The sequence below is a fragment of the Acanthaster planci genome, linkage group LG13, assembly GCF_054643075.1.
Source record: "Acanthaster planci isolate LZ-2023a linkage group LG13, COTS_SCS, whole genome shotgun sequence".
NCBI lineage: Eukaryota > Metazoa > Echinodermata > Asteroidea > Valvatida > Acanthasteridae > Acanthaster > Acanthaster planci.
This window is the reverse complement of record NC_141789.1, coordinates 1,082,012-1,102,841: the sequence shown is the minus strand read 5'-3', so window position 1 is coordinate 1,102,841 and position 20,830 is coordinate 1,082,012. Positions and strand designations below refer to the sequence as shown.

Below are 20,830 nucleotides of genomic sequence, written 5' to 3'. Positions count from 1 at the left end.
TAATAGTTAATGAGGTCCGAAATTTGCAGCCAAAAGAAATGGTATCCGTGTAAGAACCTAGTGTTTGAAGATTTCTTGCAAAAGAAAATTTTATTAACATTTGGGATTTTTAACATCGGAAAGCGTGGACATAGTTTTGTTGAGAGGGAATTACTGATTATATACCACATGCACATTCAGTCAAATGTGGGCCAGAGATCCGTTTTTAAAATGCTGCAACTTTAAGACTTGCATAGAGAAGTGGGTTGATGACCCAAATCCCTTGCGTTTGTAGCTTGCTCCTTGGTATTAAAGTTAAAGCATGGAGCCTGTAGAAGGGGAAGTGTGTATAGGATGGAGTGAGCAATTTTCAGGACATTTTTTTCCCATGTTTTTTCGCCCAACTTAGAGGGAGGCGGGGACTCGTCTGACGTGAAGAAATTATCCAAGGACCTGACGCAGCGTATCAAGACAGCCAGAGCTCAGCCCGATGAGGAAGAAGAGGAAGACGAGGCAGAGGAGAAACCAAGGAGGAAAGGCAAGAAGGCAAAGGCAAAGAAGAAATGAAGACAAGGATAGAATCGTGGAGAACGGTGGTAATGAGGGATGCAGAAGCGATATGGATTCAGGACGTCAATTGGTAGAGTGATAAACATTTTAAATGTGGTCTGAGTAAGAGGTTGAATAAGAGAAATCATTCCAGTATGCAAAGGACTATTTCAGCATTTAGTCAATATTTCATTGATATCTGGTAAAGAACCTTTCTGTATGTGGCAGGCATACATGAAGTCGTTCTTCAGCAGTGGGAAAGCCTGATGAACATATTGTTTCACAAAATGAGGGCCTGACATCTCAGCAGTCTTTCTTAAAGGCAATATTTTTTGGTGGAGCCCCAGCATATGGAGTACGTCCCACAAACCTCCCACAGCTCAGACCAAATGTTCTGGAAAGTAGAAACCTGTACCCCAACTTATGGACAATACAGAAAATGAGTAATGTATGAAACATTAAGAAATGGCAGATAAAACTATGGTGTAACTTGTAAATTCTAGCTGTTTAATATTTCGACCACACACAAAAAGACACCTGGCATTCTTTAAGTATATATATAACTACACATAGTACTAACTCTATGGAGCAACGTGCTTCATAGCAATGTACAGCAATATTGACAACATTGCTAGCAGACTTTCAAGTCATTTGGAATTTACAATACTTTTTTTACTCTCAAAAATGTACAGTTCCAACCATTTTGGAAAACCAAATTTCACTTATTAAAAGCCACCCAGAAAGAAAAAATTGCTTACAAAATTATACAAAGTTATGTAAGTAGAAAATATTGAACCAAAAAATGAGATATTACAGTTTCTTGAATGCATCAGTTTTCAAATGGACGTGAGCAAGTGCACTTCTGTCAGTCCCTCAATATGGCATGTTTGGCAGCATCTTCTGTTGATTATACATTGATATTTAAAAGGTCAGAGTATCATAAATGTGGGTCATCCTTAATGCACTTGATGTGATTTGCCCTTTTTATTTCATTTTAAAATATTTTTCTTGGTAATTCAGCCAAGTTGGGACCTCTTGTATTGAAAAGTTTTAATTGGAATTTTGATTTCTTTCTAAAAATGATTGATAACTGCTGAAACAGCAGTTGTCTTATTCAAAATACCAAAATATGAATATTCAGTACATCTACTTGTATCTGTGGTTTTGTTCGTTTAGTTAGTGGAGGTTGAAGTTTAAAGTGGCCTATCAACATAGACAAGAATTTTTCCAAAAGTGCACTTTTGTAAAGTACAGTTAAACACAGATTATAAGAGCATTGTTAATACAACATTTTAACAAGATTTGCCATGTTAGTGCTAAGAGGTCCTTCATGAGAAATTGCATAAAAAGGTCTTTATTGAAAAATCCTATTTTTAAATATGAATTCGGGCAAAACTTTCGTTAGAATTTAAATATATTGGCCCCAGGAAACTAGTTTAATAAATAAAAGTAAAACAAATGTAGCCTGTTTCAATACATTTCTTTCATGTTCAGAGTAAGGCCCTAAGAATACTTTGAAAAATGATATTTTTGCTGGAATTGTAGGTCCCCTAATCTTTGTGTTCTTTGTTCTCCCAACACCGGGTCTCGCTTACCTCTTCTTATACTACGAGTAAATTCCCAGTGACCTTGTTATAAAGGTACATGTCTTTGACTAGTTTGTTGATGTGAAGCTCGTTAGAAATGAATTCCTATTTGAATATTACCAGTGGAGCACAGTTATAACAAGGTCCTTGGGACATCATAAATTTCCTCCCTGTAATAGTTACCTTGTATCATTAGCAATAGAAAAACAGACACTTGGGACCTAGAATTGTCCTTGTTACAAATCTGACCTTGTATTCACAGTGTTCTTCTTAATCTGTGTTCGACTATATGGGAGGATGAATACATGGAAGTTACACCATAAATAATTGAAAACTGGAGTAATGTGAAATGCAGACAAATGGAAGAGCACTTTCTCAACAATATCCTCCATAAATGTGCAATTTACAGAGAGAAACACACATTGAAGGAGTAATGAAGAACATATGCAAAGACATAGTCCCACTTTGCTTTCAAAGAAGTCCAGATTTCAAGAGTACTAAAAATGCTCATGGTGTGTCAATACAGCTTCACAAAATACATATCAAGTGTCTACGAATTAAAAAAGCGTCTGAAAGTTTCAATGGAATGTGTAATTTGAAATAAAATGGTCCAGTAACCATGAAGATAGAATAGTTCTGAAGTTACTAGTCAAATGCATTGGCAAGAAGTATATCTAACTCAGACTGAAAGAAAAACAGAAGAGAATTAAATTGGTGGAAAAGACTTAAGCAAAAGCAGTATGACTTCAAAATCTGCTCGAATGGAAACTTCAACTGAAAGGTTTGTCAGATTTTGAAATGTTTAACCCTGAAAAGCAGTACTTTTCTTTGGCAAGATAATGAAAAACAAAGGCAGACTCTGCCACGATCATACATGTATACTGTAAATGCCATTCTGTCAATCTGAAAATAAGTTTTGTTTTGGCAAAGTAGCAGAAAATCACGCATTGATGGTGAAGTAGTTTTGGAATACTCTTCATGTTAAATTTAAATTTACATCCTGAATGACATTTTCATATGGTATACTTTCTACTATGCAACTTTTAAGACTACGGTAAAGTTTGCCCACTGCCTCCATTGTCTAATGTGGAAGATCGCATCAGACAATGGAGGCATCTGAATACACAGACACGGTACAAGTACCACAATATTCAACATGAAACACGATGACCAACGTACACAGCCTCTTGATGGCTGATACAAAATGACATTTAGTGAAGGCGCTTCCTGGCCTATTGAGACTCAATCTCGAAATTTACCCAACAGTGAACTACAAGTGAGTTCATTTCACATTCTGTTTGCGCCAGAGTTTCAAAATATTAGTAGCCTCTCCAACTTGGCTGCTTGACCGGAAGCAGTAGCCCAGCGTGTAGTTTTTGTTTTCCCGGGCATCGGATGATATTCGTCAACACCTGGATTCTGCTATGTTCCCGTCCACGGCTTGTTCTTGAGACGCTCACTCAGTTGCTGCAAGATCAAGAAAAGCAATGCTGGCATTCACAATAAATTCCAAGGACCAATGAGGAACTTTTTAGAATCGTCTGAAGTATTCTACCCTAACTTCCTACACATACTTGCTAGACTTGATCATACCTGAACAAGGATGGGCCATCGATCACCATGTAACAGGTGTGTGGGCTGTGACTACATCAGTCTTGGCCTACATGTGTCTATATGAAAAGTTTGCCTTTACCTTTCTGAACAGCTGCGCCTTTATCCTGTTTGTCTCGTAAGCTGCCTGCCGTCTCCTCGCTTTCTCCTTCTCAACTACTTCTGGCAGCCTACTGTAAAGCCTGAAGAAAAAAAAACCCTTAACGTACAAGGTGTTAATCTTGGGAGAATCAAGCTTCTCCGTACAGTGAATCAGAATAGCATGTTTGGAATGTTGCAGTTAAAAAGCCAAGACTGTTAGGAAATTCCAAAGGATGACAACTCACTTCTCAGTTTGTTCACGCATTTCCCTCTTGGAAATCAGTCTCTTCTTGGGCTTGTGGTGTTGCTCTGGCAACAGAAACAAAAATGCCACAAAATCCAAAAAATATTCAACACCAAAAATAGTTCGAGAAATTTGAGTTGCAAGAAATATGGTGCCCATTAATTGTATGGCCAAATTTTCTTGACGTGCATGCAGACATAAGTGTGCTTTTTTGCTGTTATTGTCAGTAACTCAGATCTGCATATGCATCAAAGACAATGCTCTGAGACACCTTAAGTAGTATACTGTAATCCGCCTTGAGTTGAAGTGCACCCCCAAGCGGCAAAAGAAAGACAGATGGTAGTAAGTTTCCCAAGCGGGTTCTTGCACGCCTTCTGTGTGTACGCAAAGACCATACATTAAGAAATAAATTTGTTACGCGTACTCTGCATGCTCCGTGTCAAACGTGCCATTGATCTTCAGTATAAACGCGTGCTTATGCGGTGAGTACCAAAAAAACACCCTCTTTTGTTGCACTCGGAGTGGATTGTATGAAGCTGCAATCATTTGGACTGACCACTGTATGGATGAGCCTGAGGGTTGGGCTTCTTGCTTCGCTGATCCTGGAACAACCTCTCTCTTTCCTCATCAAACCTTCTCTGCATGTCCCGCTCCTCGGCCGCCAGCCGGATCTTCTTCTGTCGTTCCCGGGAACGAGAAATGAAGTCCGATCGACTCCTCTCAAAGGCCTCCTGATAGTGTGGGAACAATGAGGATAGACGAGTAATGATTACAAAGTAACATCCCGAGACCAGTAGAAATAATGGACAACTTAGTATGAGCTCTAAAGCTGCCTTCAAATGAAGCCGGTGGTCTTCAATGGTGGTCTGTAGTGACTTAGGCCACAAAATTAAGCGAAACCTATCCTTCAGAGTAAGACTAGCAATACCTGTAGGGTCAGCTTGGCCAGTGGTTGTGTGCCTTGCCCAGCAAAAGGCTGCCTATCTCGGAGTGGTTTGCGCTGTTCCGTCTGTTGCCATGGCATCTTCTTGCTAAAGGGTTGGAACCAGGCCACAGGGGTGGGCAGCGCCGGTGCAACCTTGGCAGGTCTGAGGAAAAACAGAAGTCACCAATTTCTTCCAGCTGTGTCTTCTTCACATTTCCATTCTGGTATCTGGCATCACGAGCAGGATCTTTTGGACATTTCGTTTACACACCGGGAACATAGAAATGGATGAAAAAAGACTGCACAAAGAACTCACTGTGTGTTTTTGCGCACCCTGCTTGCCTCCGAGCTGGACCTTGGCGGCTTGAAGATGTTGTGCTTGCCACCTACCTCTGCACCTCTTTTATGGGTCTTGTCTGCTCTTTGCTTGGTGAGGCTTGGAGTTGTCTGTGTACCAAGGTCCACAGTGAAGGCAGTACCCTGGAAGGTGCCAGAGAAATAAATCAACTCCAAAACACTTGTATCTTGTTCAAGGAAAAGCATCTCTCAATCTTTTGGCTTCCCTCAGAATGCTCGGGAAATTCCTTTTTAATTCACAGCATTCTTTTGCCTCTCTGCAATCCTGGTTTAAGTTACCTGCCTTCATAGATTAAAAGTGACAAACATCCTTTACCTTATGAAAATTGCAAAGATTTTTAAAAGGTTTGCAGTCTCATTTGAAATAATCTTCAAAATCTCTAGAATCTGACATAAACATGTGCAACATCCTCATATTGCCTTGAAGCTAATGACATACCCTTGTCTTCCGTGGTAGTTGTGAGCTTTTCTTTGCGTGATGGATGCTTGGTCTAGCTGGAGGAATACGAGTGGGAAGCCTTGACTCCCTGTTACTCCTAGACGGCCTCTTAGAGTTGCCATTATCATCATCCCTGCGTCTGTCATCTTGGTGAGCTACAGCTTCTTGGGGTGGCAGCTCCATCCCAGCCACATCGTGCCAGGAGTGCGATCTCTTCACCTGGAGAGGGCGGCAGGTACAGGGAATGCTCGCCTCTGAGAGGGTATCACTCTGCAAGTCACTGCTGCTGCTGTATGCCACCTGGAAGTCATCCTTATGTCCCTGAGGCAAGACTCTTCTCTGATAGTGACGAGCCTCCCTGTCTTCTGTCAGAGTATCCTCAGAGGTTGTTGGGGAGGATTCCACATCTCGGCTTGTCTCCAGAACTGGACTCAAGGCTGAGGTGACAGGTGCAGCAGGTTTCAATGCTCTCTTATCCTTGACAGCTTCGTCTTGTAACGAGGCAGCTGGTGTGCTGGCCATCACTGGTGCCTCTTTCTGTTTTGGTTCTGTCTCTGATGGCACTGCTTTAGACTCCTGCTCTCTCATCCTCCTCCGATGGTGCTCCCGTTGTCGATCTATACGGCGTTGGAGCTTGGCCAGCTTGGAGCCGAGCTTCCGGATGCCATGCTCGCCCAGCAACCGCAGCAGCTCATCTGACTCCAAGCTTAGGTCAGAGATAAAAGAAGCCATGCTCAGGTCTTGGGACCTGTCTTCTTGTTGTTGTGGCTCCCGTCTATCACTGACGGTTTCTCTTGGTGGTTCACCTTGATAGGCTTTGCTGGGCTGGCTGTCTGTCTTTGTCACCATGGGGATTAAGGTTGGGGGCCTTTCTCTCCTAGTCTGCACTTGAGGAAGCTGGAATTCTTCTTCTGGTGAAATTCTGCAACATCAACACGAATAGCATGCCTTATTAACTCTAGGGAAAACAAAACAAATTTTTCAACAAAACACCGACGTGTTGGACAGACCTCCTCCAAACCTTAGATTGACAAGAGAGGCAAAGATCCACCCTTTAGTAACTTCCTGTCTTCAGTGCTTGAATCAGTCCTTGAAGGTAAAGAAAGGTTGCAGGTCAACAGTGTCTCTAACCTGTAGTGTCTATCCGTTAGAAGTTCATCTTGCTCATCTTCAAGAGGCTGCCGCTGTGGAGTGTATGGTCTCTCCTTGTCCCATTTTCTTCTTTCTCTTGGTGTGCCTGAGGATGATGAACCACCCTCAGCACTGTCAGTTTCATCTGTGAGAAAAAAGTCACAAATAACTAGGCGTGAGAAATCTCAGCAAGTGTGAATGTCAAAGCTACAATAGTTACCCCGAGAAATGAACAAAGAGTCCTTAGAGTATTTTCTCCAGGCAAGTAAATGTATTTGATAAGCAGGCAATTCTGCATGGCAAAAGCAGGGTACAGGCCAAAATGGTTTGGAAATTACAGCAGCTTCCAACTACCTTGCATCCAGTTGGTAACGGCGTGTCTGGCAGGGTCTCTGATCAGGCTTGCAACTTGCTGGATTCTGTCAGTGTCCAGACTGGATTGGCTGCCTCCGTTCTCTGCCCGGGATGCCTTGTACTGCTGGTACTCGTCCCAAATGGTGGCAACATCCTGGAAGTGAGGGTCAGATTCATCCTCCTTCAAAAGTTAAAGGCAGAAAGATCTCACCTAGCTTTCAAAGTTGATGTTAAAATCAACTGAGCAGAATGCATTACTTTTCAAGGTACAGTATCACTTTTGTCATGTTTGTAATATCCTTCAACCTCAGGTATTGTCAAACAACATAAAAAGAGTACGGATGAGTTCATGTTTGGTGTGGTGATCAATATATGTATGTACATTATACAAGGAATTAAAATCAATGGGTGTAGAAATGATGTAGCCAAATGTTCTCTTCAATGTTGTACCATACAGCACCTCAGTTCAACTTCACAGTCAACTTGTGAAAATATTTGAAGGGGTACTGAGACGGTCTTCCAAAATTCCACCAAATGACTAAACGAGACTAAAAGGGTAAAATCTGTTGTTGTCTTACCTGAAGAACTTCTTGTAGAACTTGTCTACTGTATGCACCTGACACAGGTGGTGCGTCGGTCATGTGGGTACCATACTGGAATTTGCCTCCACGTCTGAAACCCTCTAGGCCAGCAGTTGGATGACCCCTCCTTCTTGGAGGCTCCTCTTGATCTAGTATTGGCTTGGGGAGGAATGCTGGTGGGTGGTACTCCTTTCTCTTCTCATTTGACTTTTGTTGTGGGTCTGGTCTCCTTGGAATGGTGCGCTCCGTTCGGTGGGTGACGGAAGTAAGGTCTGGACCTGCGGGATGGTCAGCACCTTTCCCTGGTATCTTGCTGGTTGGGGATTTCCGACTAGTGTAACTACTTGCTGTCGGTGATTTAAAACCAAACCTCTGTTTGGGGGATTCTGGGTCTTGGTATGAACTGTATTTGGATACCTCAGGACTACTTGCTTTAACAAGACCTGTCTTTGGTGATACAGCATCCTGGCTTTGGGGATAATCAGGAGGGGTCAGTCTCCCTTCTTGAGAGTATCCTGCGTACGATTTAGCTGGAAGCTTAGACTGGTAGGTTCCTGGACTAGACAGTGGGGCTTCTGATGGACTGACACTCTTCAGATCGCTGGGGTAGTCAATGTAGGACCTCGCCGGCCTGTCTCCGTTTCTCGACTTGTAGGTGGGTATCTTGGATCGGCCCGCGGGGGATTTAGGGCTCCGTACTGGGGAGTGCCTGCTCTGAGAAGGCTGGTCATGGAGTCTAAATTCAGCATCTGCCTCGGGGAGTTCCAAGGAGCGTCTGTGCTGAGGGCTGTCTCTGGTGCCGTAAACACTTGAAGGGAAGGGTGGAGGCTGTGCATCATCAGATCCTTGAAAGAAAAGGAAATCCCCATAAGAAAGTGTACTAAAATAGCACAAAACAGCTAACAAAATACATGCGCTACAACACCCTTTAGATTTCTAAAAACTTTCCACAAAGATTAGGGCCATTACATCTTCACCCTCGCCTGTCAAGTACATGTAAGGACATATTTTGCTATTCTCAGGTTGAAAAATTCACCCAACTCACACACATTGATTATCCTTTTAAAAAAGTACACACAAAAAAAAAAACAACGAAATGTTTACTTTAAGCTCCTCACCAAAGTGACTGCTCTCCTGTGTGGTTTTACTACTGGGTGTGGAGGTGTTGTCTTGGTTCACAGCATATGTGTACAGGACTTCACTGCCTCCAGGTGGTTTGTAAGGTCTCAAGAAACTCCCCGATAATCTCTCACTGGCACTACTCCTGTCATGCTTAGGAGATGCCAAAGCACCTAGACGGCCAAACTCCTGTGGAGACTTCTCGGGGCTCTTAGTTTGATCACTTTCTCTGGATGTTGAGCGGTGATACTCCCGTGCTGTTATGGGTATCCTACTGCTGCCACCACTTTGAGAAGCAAGTGGACTAACAGGTGGGCCTTTCCTGGACTGCATTGCTTTCTCTTTGGCTTCTCTACTCCTCCTCCGGCTAGCTCTTTCCAATGACCCTGTGTACTGGGGCTTTTCCGGGATCTGCCTGGCATGCTTGCGACTGTTGAATTGGGTCAGGTCTATTTCAGGAGAGGAGTGGGAGCGATGCATTGTAACATTCTTTTCAGTAACCTCGTTTTCATCGTCGCTTTCATCGGCTTGCTTTCCTTGAGGGATCTGTTGCCTCTGCTCTTCTTGGTGTAGATAATAAGGCTGCCTGGCCTGACCAGGCAGGAGACCATACGCAACATGCCGTGAGGTCTTTACTTTTGCATCTTCAACCCAGGCCTCTTTAGGAGGTTGTCCTTGGTTTTTCAGGAGGCTTTGGGAATGGCTTTGGTCAGCATACTGTCTGTTTGGTTGCAAATGTTTTTGGTAGTCCACACTGTGATCAAATGTTCTGTCTGAGGCTCTTTGCACTTGAGTTGCCAGCAGCTGCTGTGCATAGCTGAGAGCTCCAAATGGTCTGACCTCTTGAGGCCCGCCAAATTGAGTTAAAGGCATTCCAGCCTCATCTAGACTCTGGCTGTAAGTCTGGGAACTGGGACTAGCTGTAAATGACCTCTGCTCTTGACTCCGCATCTCGGCCAGCCTCAGTTCAGCATCTAAAACAGCAGCTTCCTGAAGGATCCTCAAGACATGCTCCTGGGGTGGGTTTCGTTGCAAAATTGCCCTCACTCTGCTGGCTAGTGAGTCCATACTCTCAATGCTTTCACCATACGGGTCTCTTGGAGATGTCCCACTGCTTCCTACCCTTTGTCCAAGTGATATCTGTGATGTGAAAGAACTTGTTCCCTCTGGCTCAATTCTCACACTGTTGGAATCTCGTGCATCAGCTTGGGGTACTCTGGCAACATCTATTGAGGCTGGAACAGTCACCATGTGAGATGTGTTATCTAAAAGTTGTTGGACCCTTCGTGATAGAGAATCTGAAGACTGGTAACTCATTCCTTCTCTGATACTGTCTGGTTTTCCAGTGGAATAACTTCCAGCACGTTCCAGTCCAGGGGGCAGTGTGGGTAGGGGAGTGGATTCACTTCTGTCATTACTGTTGGATGGAGCCAGAGGAAGAGTCATGCTCTTAGACAGAGATGTGGACTGCTGATCAGCATAGGCATCCCAAGTTGTGAGTGACACACCTGAGGGACTCGCTTTGTAACTCCCTGACGTACGTTGGTTAGCATCCTCAGCATTCGGTATCTGATGCAGAACTCTGTTGATGATTGCTCTGACAGAGCTAGAGGTACTTGCATCAGATATGGTTGGAGAAGGGGCCTGCAGGACTCTAGGTTGTAAAGACAGTTGTGATATCCTTTGCGTTTGGGAGTCGTCAAGGTTCTCCTCTACACGGTCAGCCAAGGAGTCTCTTCCAACACTCTCTGAAGAGCCAGTCCTGGCAGAGTCAGGGGTTTGACTTCCAAGCTTTGCCTCTCTGAATCTACGGCTTGAGTCAGAGCTCAGGAGGTTCTCAATACTATCTGGAGAGCCAGCTTCACTTGTAAAACTTCCACTGTCTTCTGAAGGAGACTTTTTGGTGGCATCCACTTTCAAGAGTTCCCCCGGAGAAGCAGACGTGGCTGAAAGCAGCAGTGCAACTCTCTTTGATAGAGAGTCTTGGCTTTGAATGGTGTCTAGACTCGTGTGTGAAGCAACCACACCTACTTTCTCTGTGATTGATTTTTCAACAAATTGAGCAATCTGATCGTATTTCATGGCCCTCTCTTCACTCCTATCCGTGAAATTCCGATTGAAATCCATCTCTCTTTGCTGAACATCGTAGTGCCCTGAGGAATCAGAGTGTGTATCATCACTTATCTGCTGTGATTCTCCAGGTGTTTCACTCTGTAAGTCTCGGGGATACTGAATGTAAGACCTGGCTATCTTTGTACTGGAGCTTTCTGATGCTGAACTACTAGCCCCTGATCGATCAGGAGACTCTGTGCTTCCCCTCTGCTTTGCTGCTTTTACTCTTGGTTGCTTTGGCAGGTCTTCTTTGGTTTTGTTTCCTGTCTTAGAAGACACTCTGTTTGTTGGGCTTGTCTGCTTCACCTTTTTCTTGGTATATCTCTCAGTCGTAGAGGAAGCGCTACTTCCTGACGAACTGCTGGATCTTTCTCTCTTGACTGGACTCTTCTTGCTCTGCATGGTTAGCATTTCAGGTTCCTCCACAGTTGCCAAAAGGCTAGGAGCTGATCCAGGCTTGTTCAGTACAGCCGGTGTCAGGTTGACCGGCTCCAGGTTGTTCAGATCAATGGGTAGCTGAACATGGGAACCCCGGAGAGGTGCAGTATTTTTTACCTCACGAGACAGGCTGATAGAATCCTCACTCAAGAAGCCTGTGGTGCTGCCCGAGCTTTCTCCTTTGTTACTAGAAGTACCTGCCGCTGAGACCGTCCTGTCAATTTCAGTCGCAGACATTGAGGTTCTGCTTTCACCAGCTACCGGCTTTTCTGTCTTGGCACCCTTTTTTGGTCCATCAATAGGCTTAACATTTGAAAGCAACACAGCTGTAATGGCTTCATCCTGGTGGGGATTGTACGGAGTCGAAGTGAACTTTGGTTTCTTGCCTGTTAATGCAATGGAGTCACTTATTATGCTTGTTGCTTTGTAATGAGACAGTGAATCCTCTGTTATCAGCTCGTCAGGCTCCTGCAGTGGTTGGGATGTTGTAACACCACTTACTAACTTTGTTGACTGCTTTCCGGCTGTGCCATCCTTTGTCAGGCTGCTGTCAGACCGTAGAATTGATTTCTTATCATCTCTCTTGGACAACCTTGATCTCTGATCTGAGGAAATCTCTGGTAACGACACACTGTCTCCTAGGAGATGATCGGATAACTGAAGAATGCTCTGTATGGAGTGTGATGTGAGTTCTGGAATGTCTTGGGTTTGTTTTATGAGGTACCTAGATGAATCAGCTTCCTTGGTCTCCACGGACTTAGTGGACAGAGATGCTCGAGAAGTTCCAGCAGATTCCTGAGGCAAAAAGATCAACATACATGTATAAGTTAATGTAATGTGAAGTTTCTACCTAAGGTTTCAGCTTCTGTTTTTCATGTGGTGCAATAAGTCTTTACACAACCTCATCACTTTGCTATTCTGCCTTCTTCAGTAACCTCTTTATGCTGAGACTTTTCACGACCCCGCATCAGAATTTCCAGATATGATTGTTAATCACCTTATCAGGTGACACCTCCAGTGTGTGTTGAGACAGTGACACTGACAGATTCCCGCTTACAAACTCCGCTGAAACCTCAGCAATGGCCTGTCTGACAGGATCCCTGTGTTCTACCTCATCCTCTCCACTGCTAGCCTCCACAGGTCTGGGCGTGCCTCCTCCCTCATCGGATTGAGGGAGGGGGATGTCCGTTTCACTGCTGCTGTAGCGGAGCTCAGACCCTTCTTCCTCAGTAGAGTATGGGTACTCCTCCCTGGTGATGCCTCCAGTCACGTTGATGGCAGAGCTGAACTGAGCGTCACCGAAATGGCCCGAGTCTCGACTGTCCGTGAAATCCACAGTGGGAAGGTGGAACGTTTCTTCTGGAGGCTTGAAGGAGGCAGCTTGAGCTTGATTAGCGGCAGCGATGGCAGCGATAGGATCAGTATCTGTAATAAAAGAGAAACAAACCAGGTATATTGTTTAAAAGTAATGCTTGAAATAATGACCCAAAGCAGTAAAAAGAACAGAACGGTATGGAGACAAATTGTTAACTTGTGTTTCATTACACTTTGCTGTACGTAACGTATGTGCATCTGGATCAAACCTTACGTTTGAATGAGCAGATTCTACATGTATGTTCCATAGTTTATGTAATGCCTAGCTGAGGAGCAAGGATGTGCTGAACATGGATAGTTTCAAGATCAAACCACGCAAATAGGACATAAAAGTTTCACCCAAGGCTTTTGAAACCCTTCCGGTTCAACAATAAAAACTGGGGAAAGAGAAAAGAAACACTAACCGCGCTTGCCTGGCCTTGCTCTCTTGCTTGGTGAGCTGGCATTGGTGTTGGACAGGATGGAGCTCTGTGAGGATGATCGGCTGCTAGTTGCTAGAGATGACCGACTACCTAGAGGCCGCTTGGCAGGTGTGGGAGAGGAGACCAGCTCAACCTGCTCAGGTACCAGCGAGTACCAGCTATCCTGCTTGAAACAATACATGCACAGTTTTTACCAGTTAATAAAAAGCTATAATTAAGTAAACCACATACTGTATTAGTACAAAGATGCCGGTATACTGTCAGCGTACACTTTAAATTTCAAAGAAATTTCAATAAACTGTTCGACACAAAATTTATTTGACATTTACTCGTATAATGCAAAACACACAAAGACTGTAATTTCACATTATATACCCACAATCAAGTGTTTAATGGTTTATTACAATTGGGGTCACTTTTTTATATAATCACTAGTGCTTGTTTTCCACACAAGGCACTAGCATATTCATAGGTACATGTACGCACACGAACATAAGCAAATATTGTATTAAATACATGTACCGCGTACTGTGCAGTGTACATACATGTACATGTAGTACTACACTATTCTTTATGGCTGCCATATGCAAAACACTCATGAACGACATGTACACGTAAAACCTTGAGCAGATGTTGCCATGAATAAATCTTGAATTCCCAATCAATGAACAGCACTTACATGTACATGACAATGTAGTCTGTATACACGTAACTGGCCCCCAAAAAAGACCACGGTTCCCCAATCAATATAAATCAAGTGCTGATAGTGTTAGATTGAATACACGATGGTACATGTACATGTAACAACATACATGTATGCATGCCAGGCTGACTGACAAGTGTGGAATCAGGCTGCACGGCACAATACGCTTAATTCAGATTAATCAAAATGGGAAATGGTGTATCAATCAACAGCATGCATATTTTGGTGTAAGAATGTCAGAGTGAATAGCCTTAGGCTTAGAGAGTACAGTACATGTACACGGTACATTAGTTTTTCAAACTGCAATCTACCAAGGAAAAAACACAAATGTTGATGCATGTAAATGATAATTACAACCATCTCATGCTGTATCTCAGACCTGCATGTCGCTCTCTCGTCTCAAGATTGCACATCTACATGTACACATGTATGTACAGTATACTAACAAGACACTGAAACTTAAGCCACTGACTATTCTCATTTGAGTAGAAAAAGAAAGAAAAGGATGTACATGTACCTCTTTCTTGTGAGCAGAGGCAGAGCGGGAACTAGACCTGCTGCTGGATCTTGATGATCCACCACTGTGGGACATGATTAACACAGGTGTCAAGGATGAGTGAACATGAACAAGATGGTGTCTGGCTAACGGCTTGCCCAATCAGCTCTCCTCCTGCTCAAACACATGAAGTAAACGCATCACCTCACATGGAACTCCTTGATCCATCACATATTGTAGTCACTTGAGATGTGACCAGGCATCGTTCAGTAGCAGAAATCTGCAAAGAAACAGTTCAAATTGTGGGTTGAAAGCAGCAATTAGTCCAGGAGCTGTGAAGTGGGATGCCGTTCCACTTAATCTATTCCCCCACACACATGACACACATGCATCTGTCAGCCTGGTGTTTTTAACGCATGGTCGTGGCGCTGTGCCAATCCCCTCAATGGGAAACGATTCATAAAATTACACACGACAAGTGGGAAAATCCAGACTTGACTATAGGGTTGGTGAAGTGACTGCAGTGGATCGCACAACACTCAATCTGACCCACTACATGTACACTGTACGTACGCTGTGCATGTACATGAGATGTAATGTACACATACATGTACATTACATTTCATGAGTATCAATGCATGTACCGGTACCCAGTATGTACGCATGTACTCTACATGTACACGGACAATATTCCATGCCTGAGCCAAACACACAAGCATACACATGCATATATCATCTTCTATACATGTACCATCCTGGTACAGTAAGTGTGACATTTCTGAGTCCCTGCTACATGTACATCCAACCTGTTTAATTTGAAATATCAGTGTGATTTATGCAGTACTCAGTCATTCTAGAAAATTTTAAAAAATGAATTCTAAACTTACAAAGTCTCAGATGTAAAAGGGACAGTAGACACACACACACACAAAATTTGACGCCAAATTGAAAGAATGACCCATTTATTTATTTATTATATATGAAGGGTTCAACACAAGAAATACATGTACATGTAGAAGAAGCAAGCAAATACAACTTTACAAGTTCTTGAAGTACATACATTGTACATGTACATACATGTATGTATTAAAACTTTGAATATTTGGACCTGAAATGTGAGGTTAGGACTTACATGTAACTCCACATGTTAAAAAACTTCAATTATGCGTATGATTTTGCATGAGCTTTTAGATTAATTTTTTTTTATGTGAACATTTACATGCAATTTAAAACATATGTATCTGTCAAATGCTTGTGGAATTGATTTTACTGTGTTACCTGTACATGTATGACTGTACATTTGAGGCAACCGTTGGTGCATACATTGTAAAACTGGCGCCAACTCGATATGGCAATGATATTTTTTTATGCGCCATGCCTGCAGACAATAAGAAAACCCTCGAGCATCAACCTTTGCAGAGACAGCATAGTACCAAGCAACATTAACATAAACTTTACAGACATTGCCTGAAGAATCTTAGTATCTGGATTATCTCCTGTGCCAAGCTCAGATCAGATCTTTCCAGTGCTTTGCCATTCAATTAAATTTTACGACTGTGGTTGGAATGGTACAAAACCAGGCCACAAAAGAGAATGCTATGTGAATTAATGATGCCCAAGGACTGCATGCATATGTACAGACAGTACAGTGACATAATGAGGTAAATACTGTATGCAATCTGCAAATTCAGAATTTTAAATAACCAAGTACCTTTTGCACATGTAGTAAATTTTATGGCAGGGTGCTCAGCAGAGAATTGATCCCTTGAGCGAAAACTGGTTATCACTATCAGCCAAAATGCCATTATGACTGGTTTACAGCAGATTCATACTTAACAGCTCAACACATGTAATTTGCCTGACAATATTTTTGCAGAACAGTGCCACAGCAGTACAAATGCAAACTCAATCATTCTGAGCTTTCAAAAATACAAACATACATGTACATGTATTATCAAGTTTACTTGTTATAACACAGTACATATTCAAAAGTGTACACTACATGCAACCTACCAACGCTGACTTGTCATGAACCTTTCCTCCACAAAATTCAATCAGTCCACTTTTGAGGAAAGCCTCACGTTTCAACGGGCAAGTACATGTAATCATTTGATCATCTGATAATTTCTACTCCATAGCCACACTGAATCATTCACAAGCCATGCATGATATCATGATGCCCCACGTCATCCGGGGATATAAAAAAAATGACACAAACCATCCATTGCATTTGCCAGGATAAGTATATGTGTACAGATATGTACTACAATGTACATGTACATGTATACTTGTCTAACATGTGCTGTGAATAAAAGTGTTCTCCTTGTGTTAAAAAAATCATTGATAATATACATGTACATATATGTGTACCGTAAGTAATCATTAGGCTCATTCATGTACCTGTGCATCTGCTAAATTTCAGAAAATTGAGACACTAATCAGCGACAATAGCATTACACTGCACAAGTGAGGCATGCTATCAGATAAATATGACAACTAATAAGACATAAATTTGCTCCCTACGGGTTCAATGTGCCAACCAGGAATGTACAGCTCACATAAAGACGTCAAATTTCTCTGTGTCATCAGGTTCTTCTCCTCGTCACCAAAATCCTGCCTCAGGGCAATCTCCTGAATGCCCCCCCCCACATGGGCTGGGTACAATCACCATGAATCACGCATAATGGCAATCCATCTGCATGCATGGATGAATGAGACAGAGAGGCTGCTTAGAAATTAACGCCGGCTGGGCAAGTGCAAGTGGTGGTGGGGGGGGAGATGCAGCGCTGCGTGCATGCATCACATGAAGACCGACATGATGAATAGCAATGGAGTAGGTAGGATAATGAATACGTCACACGTGTAGGAATTTGGCTTTATGCTGATGACTTTGAAGCACGACAAGAATACACACAGTTACATGTTTAATGTCATGCATGACGTACATGTACCAATAACTCGACTTTGGGTTTGTTTTTCATTCAAATCTTATGCCACATCATCACACAAGAATGCCAACAATGAAACAAGGTCAACTGTCTCATTAAATCCAAAAGTCTGACATGTGTATTAAAACAGATGCTTCCGTGACATGCTGTTTGGAATTTTACAAAAATACATACAAGACTTGACATCCTGAGCACAAACCGGATGAGACTAGTCAGAAAAATTCTTAGTATTTCCAAGTAAACACTTCCATCTGTTTCCTGTTAATTTGACATTTAAGCACATGTTCTTGTATCACTTTCTGATGGCTTTTGTACAGTGTACATGTACATTCTCAACTGCATTACGTATAGTATTGGCATATGTACCGGTACATAGGCCAAAAGTCTGCCACTCAAACTTGAGGGAAAACATAATCTTCCTCCATCACTGTACATCATGAAGTGCATAGTGCACTGTACAGGTATGTTGCAGGTACACACACCCAATAAAGAAACTCAACCCCTAAAATGATGAGCACTGCCAGACAAAACAAGTCAAAAGAGAAGTTTCCAAAAAAGACTGAGATACATGTAATAAGGAAATTGGAAGGGATCTAATGCCAACAGAACAAGATACTGTACAGGGAACCCATTTTCATGTACATGACCTCAGAAGTGCAGGTCAAACTTATAGTATCATCAATTACAAACACCGTGATGTTTACAGCAAGGAGGCATATTATGATGATAATAATCACGTTTACACGTACTGTACATGTACCGGTACATGTATACCCTTGATGCAACCATGATGAAGCCAACAAAGTAAAGTAATTCCCTGCAAAAATGCATTTCTTCAACATAAAAGTGTTCTTTAAATAAAGAAAATGAGGAGGATATAATCCACTGCACTACAGAGTCCCAATCAGTGTCCCTCCCTTCAAGAGTCAACAAAATGGGTTTCAGTGGCGTGAATTACTCTTTCATATAGAGTAATTTGTGCAGTAATAAATGAAACATAGCACACAGAAACCCTACATGTACATGTGCATGTATTGATATACAATACACGTACATGTATGTGAACACAGGGTCAAAAGGATTATTTTATAATTCATAACGTTTCATAAGGAGTAGGGCGAGGCAATTCGAATACTTCACTACTCGAATATTCGACGTTCAACTCAATCGAATAAACAAATATTCAGTCATGCCGACCAGCAGATTGTTGACGAACAAACCATATATACATGTACAACATCAGTTGCAATAACGCACACAATTGGACATTATAATCACTATGATGGCTTCTCACTTCTAAAACTATCACCAGCCACGATTTAGCAAGATTTAACAAACATTTCTTGCCCTGTTGAAAATGTCTTTTCCTTTTCAATTTTTAATGAATAATTTACTTTTTGAATTGTATTCTGTCGCTTTTCATTTAAATCTGCTTGAAACAAGCTTCCACAATAAAATTTTCTCGTTTAAAACAAAAGAAAATTCTCCCTTCCTTTTCATGAATTTTGCATTCGAATATTCAAATTCGGATAATAATATTCAAAAATTTGATAATCGATCAAATATTTGGATATTTGGACAGCCCTAATAAAGTGGACCTCAAGTGTTTTGGACTCCAGGCAATTCTACGTAACCATAATATTATGAATAATGTATGTACAGTACATGTATACATTGTATTTTGAGCCTGAAGTAAATGTATGGAACATGTATGTACACACGTACGGCCGTTCACTTTATCTAATTTCTCTGAGAAGGATCCATTGGATGGTTTAATAGGATAATGAATCATCCCTGGAAACAATTATAATAAAATAATTTTCACAAATAATGCAGCACTCAATAGGGAGAACAGAAAGCCCTGCATGTTCACTACAATACACTACTTGTGTCATAAACATTCTAGAGGGTAAAACAGCCTGTCTCTACAAGTTTTGGCTTACTTTCTTGCTGTGTACATACAGTACAGTCAGACCTCGTTAATAAGAGCACAGTTAATACAAGATTCTGTTTATAACAAGGACATTTGTAGGTCCCCATTCTTTCGTTTATTATTATTTTCATTCCTGATAATACATGTACAAGGTTTCTGTTATAACAACGTAATTCCGAACAAATCCAAACAACCTCTTAAAAACGAGATTTAATTGTACATGATAAAATGCACGTTTACGTTCACTGTACACGTACATGTACAGTACATATACATGTGTGTGTACAGGGTACATGTACTTGTACATGTCAAATACAGCATATGGGTACCACACCTTTTTGACATTCTCGTATTACATGTACATCATGGGATTGGATGGCAAATAGGCCATGGATTGTATACATGAACCTATGGGGGAAGTGAACCAGTCAAAAATAAATTTATGATTTTCTTCAGAATATTTCTTGATTACCTGTGCTTGTCCATCAAGTCACAGATTCATGCATGGTATTCAAGAAACATTTAAAAAGTAAATAAACTTTCAAAAACCACCCTGAAGTGTCTTTTTTTCTAAGTCACTACAGGCTGAAAAATACATGGGATGAGCTTCAAATCCTGATTCCGATTGGCCAGTATGTAGCCTGTTATTAATGTTAATATGGTAATATTCAGTCATAGTCCAACACAAAAACTACATGTAGTGTTCTTGTTTGTCATCCAAATCCATAATGTACTGCATTGTGATAAGGCATGAAGGGAGGAGTAAGGCAAGTATGATGTACATGAATGATGTACATGTAGGCTTTCCGTACCTATCAAAATTCAAATTATCGATCAGAATAAAGATTCCAAAAACTTTAAAGTGGGCAGTTTTGTTGATTTACTTGCTGACTGGTCTCATTCATTTTGCACTCAGCAGACAGGGCTAGGACTAGGAATCTGGGAAAGCATTCCCTAGGGCCTACAATTTGGCCCTACACTGTGACTGTCGTGATCATGCTTGTCATGCGCCAGAGCACAAAGATTTTGTTTTGCTGTAACCATGGAGGAATAACATGAATAAGAACACATCTGTACATACCGGTCAAACTCTTAGCCCCCTCCCCGCCTACAGTATCAACCGTGCGTCATGTGCGTAGCGGCAGCAGCGGCCGTCAGCAAGTCAGCTGCATCTACATAGTGCATAATGTGCAGTATGAATCTACACAATGCAGGGCGGCACTAATTTTACTGCTTTTCGAGGTATTCTTAACTACAAAAGTCACCCCTTCTCTCATCTTTCCTCAACTATTACATGCTCTATGAGATTATGTTACTTACCCAATGTTATTTCTGGAAAAATAAAGGTAATATGTCACGATTTATTCATAAAATTCCGAGCATCCGACGCCTCGCATTAATTTGAATCGCCGCCATCTTGTTATTGTGATAACACGTGACGAAATCAT

The 20,830-nt window shown here is 41.9% G+C and overlaps 2 protein-coding genes across 6 annotated transcripts in view; one reads left to right on the top strand and one right to left on the bottom strand.

The window, feature by feature from the left end:
• LOC110979945 (uncharacterized) overlaps positions 1-1,987 on the top strand; it is a 10,200-nt gene extending 8,213 nt beyond the window's left edge. For both annotated transcript variants that reach the window (XM_022236149.2, XM_022236148.2), the window contains one exon: positions 389-1,987. In XM_022236149.2, coding sequence (XP_022091841.2) covers positions 389-546 — 158 coding nt within the window. In that variant the 3' untranslated portion in view covers positions 547-1,987. The remainder of the gene's footprint in view (positions 1-388) is intronic.
• Positions 1,015-20,830, bottom strand: LOC110979943 (uncharacterized). Of its 4 annotated transcripts, none has more exons than XM_087145260.1 (16): positions 20,703-20,821; positions 17,025-17,196; positions 14,523-14,781; positions 13,285-13,465; positions 12,504-12,931; positions 8,956-12,301; positions 7,835-8,682; positions 7,257-7,437; positions 6,903-7,047; positions 5,772-6,693; positions 5,292-5,455; positions 4,979-5,138; positions 4,607-4,781; positions 4,052-4,115; positions 3,808-3,907; positions 1,015-3,581 (listed from the first exon to the last, which is right to left on the bottom strand). In XM_087145260.1, exons 3-16 carry the CDS (start codon positions 14,595-14,597, stop codon positions 3,537-3,539), a joined length of 6,834 nt encoding a protein of 2,277 aa, XP_087001386.1. In that variant the 5' UTR covers positions 14,598-14,781; positions 17,025-17,196; positions 20,703-20,821; the 3' UTR covers positions 1,015-3,536. The 4 variants fall into 4 exon arrangements, with proteins under 4 accessions (XP_087001386.1, XP_087001387.1, XP_022091832.2 ...); XM_087145261.1 differs by having other exon boundaries at positions 17,060-17,196; XM_022236140.2 differs by lacking the exon at positions 17,025-17,196 and having other exon boundaries at positions 20,703-20,830.